This window comes from Dendrobium catenatum, unplaced genomic scaffold, assembly GCF_001605985.2.
Source record: "Dendrobium catenatum unplaced genomic scaffold, ASM160598v2 fragScaff_scaffold_1105, whole genome shotgun sequence".
Lineage (NCBI taxonomy): Eukaryota > Viridiplantae > Streptophyta > Magnoliopsida > Asparagales > Orchidaceae > Dendrobium > Dendrobium catenatum.
The window spans coordinates 2,666,716-2,679,854 of NW_021319567.1; the positions used below are offsets into that span (position 1 = coordinate 2,666,716).

The 13,139-nt window shown below is 34.9% G+C and overlaps 1 protein-coding gene across 2 annotated transcripts; it reads right to left on the minus strand.

Annotated features, from left to right (window-relative positions):
- Nucleotides 1-1,988: 1,988 nt before the first annotated feature.
- Nucleotides 1,989-8,931, minus strand: LOC110092284 (A-kinase anchor protein 17A). Of its 2 annotated transcripts, none has more exons than XM_020816769.2 (5): nucleotides 8,339-8,931; nucleotides 8,104-8,248; nucleotides 5,014-5,173; nucleotides 2,923-3,117; nucleotides 1,989-2,200 (listed from the first exon to the last, which is right to left on the minus strand). In XM_020816769.2, exons 1-5 carry the CDS (start codon nucleotides 8,871-8,873, stop codon nucleotides 2,195-2,197), a joined length of 1,041 nt encoding a protein of 346 aa, XP_020672428.1. In that variant the 5' UTR covers nucleotides 8,874-8,931; the 3' UTR covers nucleotides 1,989-2,194. The 2 variants fall into 2 exon arrangements, with proteins under 2 accessions (XP_020672428.1, XP_020672429.1); XM_020816770.2 differs by having other exon boundaries at nucleotides 8,342-8,930.
- Nucleotides 8,932-13,139: the final 4,208 nt, after the last annotated feature.

Consider the following 13,139-nt stretch of genomic DNA (forward strand, 5'->3'; position numbering starts at 1 on the left):
TAAGCTTGGTGAGTTCATCTTGGTCCATGCAAGTTCACCCTTTACTATGACAAGTTTAGGGTTAAGATTTTTTGTTGCTGTTAAAATATTCTGGTTGAAATTACATTAAAATAAATTTAAATTTGTTAAATTTATTTTTTAAGACTAATATAATACAAAATTTTCACATATAATATTAATTTTAATGATTTTTAAATATATTCTCACATATTTTTTTTTTCTATTCCTTCTGATGAAATCTTCGAAGAACGATTACAGGAAACACAATCTGCGTCAGGCTGTAAAAACGCCAAGATTTTGGTAATATACACCGAATGAAATAATATGATATACCTTCAATAAATTCACATAAAATGTCATTATTGTAATTACTGTGCATTGATGACTTTTAATGCCTACAGATTTACATACAAACTGAAAAAGCATCTCATAAATGTTTTTTTTTTTTCTCAATAATTAGATAAAATTTAAATGTTTCTTTATAAGCTTGCATGCTTAATAAATTAGATTTCGACAATCTTGTTTGATCGTGTTCGGCTCACTAATATATATACAAACATGTATATTTTATACTGTCTTTCAAATAAATTTTAGGTTTCATTTGAAAGTTTTTTTCCTGCATAAAATAATTTATTAAAGTTATTGTAGAAATTAAAGTAGCTTTTTAATATTTTTTTTTTGAAAGCATCAAAAATCAAAGACCAAATAAAAATTATGATTGTAATAGTTGTCTAACTATTTTTTTAAGCTGCTTTATATTACAAAAAAAATTCAAAGCAATGGTTAAAAATTGTCACAAACGAAGCTTTAATGTTTATAAAAAACTCATATTTAGATGCAGCTCTGTTGGTATGTCGGTTAGGAGCTTTGACTACCAATCAATAGATTTTAGATTTGAGGCTTGCATATATGATGTTTGTGAGTTTGTCTTAATTGACAAAAATGTCCCAAAAAAAAAAACTCATCCAGATGACTATTGAAGAAGCTCTGATCAGAGAGATTAGCAAGCTGTATTCTATTTTCTAGAATACAAATCATGTCCAATCAAAGAGATTGAACTAACATTTTGCAATGAGATACCTTATTAGAGGAAGAAAACCCTCTAACATTCCAAGCAGCAATGGACGGACAGATAAAAATTATTTATTAGGTTTCATTTGAAAGTTTTTTTCCTGCATAAAATAATTTATTAAAGTTATTGTAGAAAGTAGCTTTTCAATATTTTTTTTTTTTGAAAGCATCAAAAATCAAAGACCAAATAAAAATTATGATTGTAATAGTTGTCTAACTATTTTTTTGAAGCTGCTTTATATTACAAAAAAATTAAAAGCAATGGTTAAAAATTGTCACAAACGAAGCTTTAATGTTTATAAAAAACTCATATTTAGATGCAGCTTATCTTGGTATGTTGGTTAGGAGCTTTGACTACCAACCAATAGATTTTAGATTTGAGGCTTGCATATATGATGTTTGTGAGTTTGTCTTAATTGACAAAAATGTCCAAAAAAAAAAAAAACTCATATTTAGCTAAAAAACAAGATGAACATCAATGAGAAAAAGATGATGAACTTATGCCCATGTATGTAGAACACATAAATTTTTATGTGATCTATATGCTATGTTGCCTAACTAAGGTCTTTAAAAAAACTTAGAAGTTAGAAGTGGCAAGAGAAAGATTAAAATCTTATACGATTACATATAGCACCCATTGCCAATTCATCAAAAAAAAACTATGAATTGATCATGGATCATTACTCTTTGTCATCTTGTGGGATTTATTGAAGCTATACAACAGTTGATTGGTGTGAAAAATGATAAATTATTTTATACGGACGTAGAACGCAGCTCTACATCCAGAGATTAACCAGAATGAGCCACGTCAGTGACGCGGTACTGACATGGCTCATTCTGATTGGTCTCCGAATGACGTTCGGCGTCCGGACAGAATAATTTCTCATGAAAATGACTCTTTTTCTGAATCTACAACCTTTGATGAAGACATTATCATTTAACCAAAAATCAGACATACAACTTACAAGTTTTAGCTTAAATATACATCAGAATAGCGGTACTCAAAGATTTTATGCAAGACTGAAATATGAATAGAATAACCTGGCATTCATAAACATGAATATTCAGCTCCCAGGAACCTCTCTATGTCACTGCCTGATTGCTGCAGCAATTTTCTAGAGCTTTAATCCTGCATATAACCGCACATGAAAACAAAATCAGTAACCAAATCAGAATGATACCCGCAAAAAATCGCCAAAACGTCACAAAACACCAGTTGCATCACTATATCAGCTTAGCTCAGTGACTTTTGACATGAACAAAAATAATGGTTTGGGGTATTTGGCCAAAATTCCCAAATAGATTGATGACTTGCTCATAAGATAAAGGATATTTGTTCATCAAACACTTAGGCTTCATTTGGGACGGCTTTTTTACTGCTTCTTAAAGCAGTTTTCTAGTTCAAAAATTAAAATTTTTAACTAAAAAACAGCTTTAAGAAGCAATAAAAAAGCCGTCCCAAACGTAGCTTTAGTTTCTCAATCCAATGCCCTTTTGATAGTGGTTAATTATAGAGGGCCATTTGATTGGTGTAACAAAGACTCGAATCCAAGACCTTTTAGTTGGAAGTCTTAGCTCTCAACCAACAGGTCAAGGTGAGCTGTATATAGTGGTTAATTATAGAGGCCAATTTGATTGGTGTAACAAAGAAAAATAAATAGCTCGGATAGTTTGATCAATTTTTTTAGTCTAGCAAGAAGAAATATTAGATTTATTTTAGATGAGTTCAACATAAATGATTGAACAAACACCACCACTTATATCAAACTGTGCTATTATAGACGCATTTAAAGAAATTTGATTATTTTCCTATAAGTGATTTAAAAAGGTATCAGAATTCAGAGCACCTACCCTGAACCTTCTCATCCTTGCACCATCATGATCTGACTGGAGGTCCTTAGATTCGTAGCTTGGAGCTTCAGTTCTTACATTCTTTGATGATTCTTGTATCCTTTCCTGGCCTCTTGTGGGCTTTTGCGGTGCATTTCTGAAAAAAATGTCTTTATCCCAGGTTACCTCATAATTTACTTTGAGACGTGAACCTTGCTGCATAAAGTGACAGTCAATTTTGGCTAATGTTCAAAGATACGGAGCAATGAAGATAAAAGAAAGCTTTTGTAAAAAGGAGAGCCTGTGGCTCATAAAAGAGAGAAATTATTTTGTGTGGCAGAACGTCATCCCGAGACCAACTAAAATGCGGCACGGCAGACGCCACATCAGAGGTACCGAGCGAAGAGGTGACGTTGCACATTCTGGTTGGTCTTTGGATTGCGCTCGACGTCCACACAAAATAATTAATCCATAAAAGAATAGGGAAAAAAAGTTGCTTGGAGCAACCTGATTTATAAATAAAAGATGAGAAAAGCATTCCTCACGATGCTAAATCAATATGAACCAAATGGCATATATATTTGACTATTTAAAAGAGGCTAAAATTTGTTAATTAGAAGTTCCAAGTCATTTATTACTGGCATTTTAATCACACCATTAATAGCTTTTCAAAATAACAAATTCAAAAGAATTATTGATCTCAACCGCATCCACATCATTTAAGGATGAGCATATAAACATTGAAATGAGCATATGGTTATTCTGAGTTTTGAGATAACTCTTGTATCCTCTGTAATGGGATGAAAATTTCGAACTGTATACTCGGAAAATCAGTGTGTGAATATTAATATGAGCACATCAATATTCTGAATGCTACTGCGGGTTCAGTATGTGAGCTTTGTTTTCTGAAAAATACAAAAAAATGCATGAAATTTAAGGCAAAAAAAATATAATACACACTTTTTACGTATTATACTCCAATATTATTAAGAAATATTCCTATATATATATATATATATATATATATATTTGCATTTGCATTGCTAACTTAACCTCACTCAAAGGCAATCCAAGGAGAATTTGATGCGTACATCAACATGTATGTTTATGTGTTGCAGCTTGATCATACTACGTCTGCACTTGCACTAAGATTTATCTGACAATCCCTTACTAGGCTTCTATTCCTGGGCAGGGTCTCATGTCGAACCCAAAAGTATCAAACCAATCCTAAGAGCATTTAATCCTCACATCAGCTCATGACAATCCCTTACTAGGCTTCCTCTGAAACATATTATTGTTGTTAAGGAAAACAATAACAATGCACAAGGGTAATCAACAATCCTCTGCTAATTTAATCATCCCAACAACACTATATTACGACACAAAGGCCTAGTCCAACAATTGCTAGGAAAATGCAGACAATGATGCAAAACGCATGCTCAGTTTGAAATAACAAAATAATATGTTAAGTACAAAACATCATTATTACAAAGAACAATCAACATAACAATATCTTACAAAACATCATAAGTATAGGGAGAAATTTTCCTTTTTGGTTGTTGCTCCATGTGTTTGCTAGGCAGATGATGTGCTAGAGAATCAGGAAAAGAATGAGCTCAAGTAATGATTCTAGTCAAAATTACTTCCACTTATGCATTAAGTAAATATAAGTTACACCAAAACCGAGATTTAGGCTTCGTTTTGGGCGGCTTTCTTCCTACTTCTTAAAGCAGCTTTCTAGTACAAAAATAAGCCACTTTAAGAAGTAGGAAGAAAGCCGTCCCAAAAGAAGCCTTAGACAAAAATTAAGCTTGTATATCTATATACAGAGATATAATAGAAGATTGAGAGGATGCCATTTAAATGCTCAAGGGCTTGATTGTTATTTCCCTATAATTATTTAAAACCCCCTTCATTTCAGTATAAGTTTTAGCATTAATTAAATAGAAGTATAGGGAGAAATTTTTCTTTTTGGTGTGCTCTTTTGTGTGCATTTGGCAGGGAATGTGCCAAGGAATCGGGCTGAAGAACTTCTAACTACCAATAATACGAGCAAGTAATATAATAAAGTTAATGTTATAAGATCAAGTGTGCCCTTTCACAACTTCTCACCTTCTGCATTGAGCGTCCACAAAGCGCCCTCATTGCATTACTGAATTCATCATAATTCTCAAATTGAACCCAAACCTTGCACTGAAGGCCAGGCACAACATTACCAGCAATTGCTTCTGCATTCTCAACAGTGTCATCACCGCCAGCAATATAAAGATTCCTATTAAAAAATGTTAAGGGATCATAATACAAGTAGTAGTAGTGAGCAAACCATCTAGTAAAAAATCTATGTATTTTTATCCACCATTTAAGAAAAATCTAAGTGTAACATATTCTTCAAGTACTAAACAAACCCATACACCAAGGTAAATTTTATGCATAAGCGTGTTTATATGTCATGCGGATCAGTAGCCTCATATGGACAAATACACAGGAGTAAATCCTCTGACATGTGTAAGCGTTGGAGATTTGAAGGTCTACACCAGTCGAAAGAACAAATCTTGTGGATTGAGACTAGAAAATTAAAAAATTGATCATTTTTTTTATCTTCTATTTCATCCTTATTATTTTATTTTAGATTCTTTTTAATAGGAAAATATCAAGTTAGAAAAATAATATATATTTAGTGACGTGTATGTTTAACAGGTTGTTCTTTAAAACAATGCATTCATTCATTTATTATAAACTAAGTGGTCTTCTAATGAATAATAAGCGAAAAAAAAAAAAGATTTCCACTCTAACATGGCATCTGAGTAGGGTTAGCCCAACCCTATCCATCACCCCCTTGTGTTCAAGCCATTCACCACAAGCCCTTGTATGCGCCTGAGACCTTCCTATTTTCTTTTTCAATTATTTCACACCCAACATATTGAGCCCATCATAAGCCTAATCTTTCACCCCAAAACAAAGCCTGCCCTTGTATTTGCTCTGTCACTTGTGCTTGCACCCCACGTATATGTCCAAATCTAAGCCAGGATATCATACCTGCAAGCTATTACCGCCACCACTTTTGTATGTATGCTCAATCACGCATCGTATCACACATCGTCATTGTTGCAGTCACCATCTCTACTAGACCTTTATAGCATGTCAAGAGTTCCTCGCCCTCTTTACCCTAGATCTACGAATGCACATACTCCTTGTTCTTTTCTTTATTCCTAGTGATTTTCACAAATGCCCTCCTCTACTCCTCTCAGCAAACACCTGTCAACAATTGGGTCGCTTGATTAATTGAATGTCTTACAATCTTAGAGAAGTTTTCAATAATGCTTTCAAGATGGAAAAACAAGCATCTCGATGAGAAGAATTTGGTGGCTCCAATGTCATAAAATTCTAAGCTTGTTAAGGCATTGAAATTTCCTCCAAAAGTCATTAAAGGAATAAAGTGAATATATTCATATCATCCAATTGAGTGCCCAAATTTTCGTAAAGATGAGCAGAACCCTCCCCTCTAAAATGCCTAAATGTTATTTTTACACCTTCATGGGAGGATTTTTATCACAAAAAATAACTTAGGATTCATATAGAAATCTAGAGCACTATATCATCACCCATTGTCAGGCATCAACCAACACCAATGCCTATCGGCATCCACCACATGACAACAGTCATCAAATGATGTGATGTCGGCCATAATTTGTTGTGCAATGCCATCTATCGACTTAAGTGGCCATCCTTGACAAGTCGTGGTCCAACATTAACAGTTGTCGTTAACTGCCACAACAGCTATTGATAATGATTGGCATCCATTAACCACCAATATTTATCTTTCGCACCCCCCAGTCTCCCATCATACAAAAGAACAATCAACTCAATTATAAATTGCCACCCATATTCCGCGTTGATTAATATCCAAATCCTACTAATGACCACTGTTCATTGACCGCTAATATATGTCTTCTCAATCAAATGATCTCCCCTCATATCATAAGAATTCGCAAGTCAATCGTCCAACGTCTTCTAACTCTCAGCATTTCTCATTGATCATAGCACGATATATGCCAATGATCAACATCCAACGCTTGACTTCTTTGTAGCCCTATCTTCCATACTATCAAAAGAATAACCAAGCTTACTTCACAATGTTGCTTTATAGCTTTGTTCACCACTGTCTGACACTTACAAGCAACTAACATCTAACATTCATCTTCTAAGCCGCCTAGTGTTATATCCAATCAAAAGAATGACTAAATTGAACGCCCACTATCATCCAACTTCTAACATATCTCATGAAACGTCACTTGAAGCCTTGCAATATATAACATCCATCAACTAACATATGACATACATCATCTTGGTTTCCTGGCCACTCCCCTCCTATCAAGAAAATGACCATTTTAGTCACCCACCATCACCTCACCACACTTTGAGCATTCACCGGCAATCTTCGCCTAAAGTCTACCAACAACTAACATCTAACGTTCACTTATCAATGATCAACATCTGACATTTATCAGCAATTGATGACCAATGCTCGTCTTTTAAGTCATCTGATCTCCTCTCCAATCAGACAAATGCCCAAGAAGACTCCCAATGTCTCCTAACTTCTGACATTCTCCGTCAACTTAGTCTTCCTCTAATCAAGCAAATGATCAAGTTAATCACCAACTAATATCACTCACCACTTAATTACAAGTCTGACACCCTAAGACTCCTCTTACTACAACCACAAGATAGGGCTCTCATGGTTCAAGTCTCTTATGTTGCATTGACGTCTCATCTAGTCATGGTATGAGCGCCTTCTATAATCATTAATTCACATTATTAAAACTATTTCAAATATGCATGGTTTTACCCCTTCTACATTTTTTCACGTAAAAAAATCATGTGCATCTTATAAGTTAATTTCAACTTATAAGTATATGTGTGGGATCATCATAAAATCCATAGACGCTAAATTGTGAGCATCCTCGTGAATATTTCAACACACCTAAATTCCAAAACTTGCTTTAGAACCCAATTAAATACGCTGTTTTCATTATGAATAAATCAATGAATACTCTCAAGAGCACAGTTGCATATGTGCCAAATATCCTTGAATTCAGGCATCCTGAGAGTCAAAAGTTCCCAGCGAATAAATTGAGCTCTTGCTACACCCTAAACCCTAACATTGAACAAAAATATAGCTCTTTGATTGATTAAAAGGCATACCTTATCTTTCCAAGAACCGAAAAGATGGTATGAGTATTCAGCATCGAAGGCTTAGAGGACACCCTTGGCTCTGCAAACCACCTTGAAGGAACTCCTTGGACAATAATTGTGTCAGGCCTCCGAGCCACTCCCTTGGAATAGCTACCTACAGTTAAAATCTCTTTCAGAACGAATACAAATGACTAGTGAAATGTTAAATTTCAAGCAATCAGAACTACTAAAAGGTAATGTTTATTACGGCCATCCAGCAGCTGCGAAGCATAATAATCCTCCCATAACCTCTTCATCGCCTCGTAGTCATCGGACGGGGGAACCTCAACGGTCATTCGAAACTTGACGCCCTCCAGATTTAGTTCGATCCCGCTCAAACGATCCAAGAAGGAAGCCCTCCAATCCAAAAACTTCTTCTCGAGTACCTCATCTGTATCATCGTCATCGTCTCCTCGCCTCTTGTGTTTAATAAAGTCAAAATCCCGGATGCAGAGGGTTCCGGATGCGACGGGTTCGTCGCGCTTGCGCTTGTGGAGATCGGGACGCTTTCGCAGGACGAGGTCTTCGTCGTGCACGTTGAGGGAGAGCGTGGAGCGGAGAAAGTCGAGGAGGGAGAGCTTTAGCTGCCACTCGTCAATGGGCTTCACAGCCGGATCGGAGCGAAAGAAGGTGAGGAGTAGTTTCAGGCGTGAGGTGAGGGAGAGAGCATAGCCGATTTCTATGGCTTCAGTTGGCGGTAGGGAACGCAATGACCGCCGGCGAGAGCCGGTGGAGTTCATGGACCTGCGCAGCAGCTGAATTCCGCTAACTTGAGAGGCTATTTGAGTATACTCAGGGGTGTTTGGTATCGTAGTGGATTCAACTGATTTAGTAAATCCTGGAAATCTGATGCTCATAAATCCTGAAAAGTATTTCATATGATAAATGTTAAATTTTGTTAAATTTTAAAAATTTGTTTGGCAATATATTAAAATAATTGGAGATTTAAAATTGAAGAACTAATTCTAAATTACATCAATATTCTGATTATAAATTTGAGATGACTCTAGGCCTAATAATAAATCTAACATAACATCATATAATAAAAACATATAAAAGTTGTAAGAGTACATGACACTATGAATAATTTTTTTTGTACACCAATTAACTACTACATGATAGTACGCTGCAATATGATAGAGAAGTTGATATTTCTTGCATTGAAGAGTAACTTTCTCTTAACCATCAATTATTTTGACAATTTATCTGAAATAAAAAAAATCTTGAAATAGCTAAAAAATGTATTCAAAAATGAAATATTACAAATGCATATAGAAATCCTTACATGAGCATTCCACATATTTGTTGCGATGACATGCCTTGTCACTTCTTTCAGAATTCTCCTATTGTCATAGGCAAGTTAGGATCTTCATCCAACATTTCAACTTCGCAATGTTCAGTATCATGCTTTATTTTCGTCTGTGATATATTGAAATACATATCATTTTCATGATATCGACCCATAAAGTTGTGTAAAAATACACATGCAATAACCAAATCAATTTGAACACTAAGAGGAAACTTTCTCATGTGTTTTGACACTTCAAAACATTCCTTCCAAATTCTAAAGGTCCTCTCCACCACATTTCACAATTGGGCATGTCAGTGATTAAGTAATTCTTACTGATTTGTATATATTCTAAATGTACTTCCTCAATAGTCAGCTAGGAGATATTAGTATCCTCGAAAAGGTGCAATCAATTTATCAGTGTTTGCATAACTTGAATCAACCAAGTAATAATGATTGCATGACACTCCAAATCAACCTTGCTCCACAGCCCATCTTAGCACAAGCATATCTGCATCAAAACCTTCCCACCCATATGCTACATACATGAACTATCTATCAAATGAAACTGCAATCATATGAAGTGAAGCCCTTACGGTTACGATAACAGTTATGTAAGCTGTTACTAACTACTGCAAGGATATGATTGTTGTCAATTGAACCAAATGTGTTCATGAGGTAAGGGTAAAACATTGCATTTGAATGTATATGCGGATGATATTCTGCATCTCCCTGGGGTAATTTAATAAATTAATCTGCGAATGATACAATAGTACATAGAACTATATTAAAGTACATGCTAATTGTTTCCAATGAATGATGGAAGAACTCATACAACTAGCTGTAACTATGAGCATGCGTAACTCCTCACAAAAATATACCTAGTTACTCAGCTGCGAGCATATTCTTTGTGTCACGCAAATGTCAACGACTTACTAGTAGGTCTTTAAGGCTTATAAAGGCATTTGGAGGTGTGGGGTTTCATCATAATCTAAGTTTATCATGGGTTGTGTCACCTTACTAGATCATGCACCAGTTCCTATTGCAATGTTTTTGATACAAATATTCTCGAAAATGTCATACTGATGGAAGGGATGTCTTTGAAATCGAGTTAGCTTTAGATTTACCTACAATTAAAAATTTGGTTACATTAGGAATATGAATTTTATATTTGCGTGAATTATTAAATAGAAAAAACAATAATTGACCAATTTCCTCAAATAACTCATCCGTCGCTACAGGGATGTGTAACTCCTCGTCCCAAGCCCAATCGCTACTGTTTGTCAGTTGATAAAATGTTCTAAAGTCAGCTTCATATTTTTAAATCGTATTATTACATAAGTTTCTGTATAGTTAGAGCCTAGACGTCGATTAAACGCATCCACTAAGCTTGCCTACTGTTCCTTTCACATGTTCCCATTACAGAAATTCCAATTAACATATTGTTCAAATAGCATCTCGCCTAGTACATTATTATGATCTTCTGGTCACTTAAGATTTTGAGTTGTGCTTTTGGGTTTGCCGAAGTAAATAGATATGCCATCATCAACACGATGTGGGTTATTAGAGCTAGATGTCCAATACATTTGCCTTTTATAAATTTTTGCATTTCTGTTAATCATTAGCGAGAAAATTGTTTCCATGAAATTTAAAATATGTCCAACCAAGTGCATTGATTTTTAACTTTCTTTCAAGAACTTTTACCAATCTTATGTAGGTAGATATCGTTTGATGGCTCATTGTCGCTCACACATACTACATGCATATCAACAAAATCTAGTTTTATATTACAAGAGCATTCATTTATTCGCACGGTGGCATGGCATAGGATCAAGAAAACACTCAATTAATCACACAAAAAAGTCTATCAAAAAATTATCCTAGGCCAAAAAAACTTGATCCTATGCCAAAAAATTATAAACAATTGCGAGTAAATGAGAATTTTTTCCACTGGAATAAAAAAATGAAAATAAAAGGCCATATTTTAGAGGCATAGTAAAACCAAATTAAAAAAGCTCTCAAAGCAAAAAAGAAAGATTATTAATGTAAGAAAAACCAATGAGCCTTCAATTTAAATTGTCTAATTCAACCCCAAAAAAAAAAGTTGTTATAATAAAAATAATAATAAGCTAATCCAAGTATTCAGTCGCTTGTTTTAACCCCACCCTTAAACATGCATTTTAACATGCTTATATAAAACAAAAAAGCAAGAATTCTCACAAGACTCAGAAGATGTCTTTCAACTTAAAAGTATAGTATTAATCTACTGAACAGTTAAATAAACAAGAGGGAAAATAAAAGAAGTTACTAAAAACTATACAAAAAAATTGGTCATAATGATGAATATTTTTATACTGCATATCATGAAATTACGGTCTCAAATTATGAAAACAAGTGGCAACACTGTACTAAGAGCTGAGTTTATATCTATTTTAGGTATTTGTTGAGCACATGAATAAGAAAAAAAAATATTTCGGTGGTCGGGGCTACCTACGCAACGTTGAGAGGGATCCGGTGGGAATGCTACCGAAGCGGCTAGGGCAAGGGATGAGGGCGAAGCTGCATCTTCCATCTAGATGAGAAGTTCACGTGAGTTTGGTGACAAGGGCATCGAGGGAGGAAATTTTGAGCAACCATAAATCGCGTTAAATCTGCCGAAGCATGGGATTAGGATTTACAAGGATTTGTCGATATTTATTTCTTAAATCCTGGATTTACAGATTCACGGGATTTACAGTTGTGTGGAAAGCGTTTGGTTGGATTTACATTAAATCGTGATAGCACAATGTGTGTGATTGAACCACCTATATGGGGAGAACTGCCCATGCCCTCACTTTGAGAAACCTGATTTCATTCGTTATATTTTCTCTAGAAATAATTTGTGTTGCCTCAAACTTTGTTTGGATTAGCCCAAACACTCTCCTATGTGATCAGAATACTTTTTATAATAAAAGTGACAGATAAATAAGCAGCGAAAGTCTCCTCTCTCCCTTCTTTACTCCTTTCTTTCCTTCTGAGTGAGGCAAAAAAATGAGGGAAGGATGACTTGATGTTAAGTGATATTTATATTTAAATATATTAAAAACTCATTTTAGCGTCGAGCACCGTGGTGCCTGAGCCCCAATGTCGTCGCACTGCATGTCAATCTAGAGTTAATGTAGAACAGAGCCTTCAATGTCGTGGAGGCGATTTCTAGCACCAAAGCTAGCACCACATGCAACATTTTATTATTATTTTTTTTAAATCATTTTATAAAACTTATGGTTGTTACAATATATATCACAACTCAAATCGATACAACCTCGAAATCCCAAACAAGCCTGCAAGAATTAAACCAAACTAAACACTCAACAAAACTTGCACCTATCCACAAAACCTCCAACAAAAGGAATAATTCCAACCAACGAAAAGAGAATTAGAAGAACCAAGCAGCCAGTAGCAAAACAAGAAACCAAAATCCAAGAGAACACCACTCCATGAAACTAAACAAAACCAACACCATGCACAACCAGAGGCATGCATCCAAAAAGCCACCAGCAAAAAGGAAGAAAAGCTTGAACTAAAATAGCCAACAAAAAGCTAACCCCTCCAACCCATGGGAAGAAGAAGAAAAATCCAGCCAACCAAGAACAAAACTAACGCTTAAGGAATTAAAAATTTAATCTCATGATAGGAATTCTAAGAAGAAGTCTTAGAAAAAATAGCTTGTTTTACCAAC

Coding starts and splice junctions, on each gene's coding strand:
- LOC110092284 (XM_020816769.2), bottom strand. CDS start 8,873: ATGAACTCCACCGGCTCTCGCCGGCGGTCATTGCGTTCCCTACCGCCA. Junction 8,249..8,338: donor GCAGCTGCTGGATGGCCGTA/ATAAACATTACC, acceptor TTTTAACTGTAG/GTAGCTATTCCAAGGGAGTG. Junction 3,118..5,013: donor GTGGACGCTCAATGCAGAAG/GTGAGAAGTTGT, acceptor CACTTTATGCAG/CAAGGTTCACGTCTCAAAGT.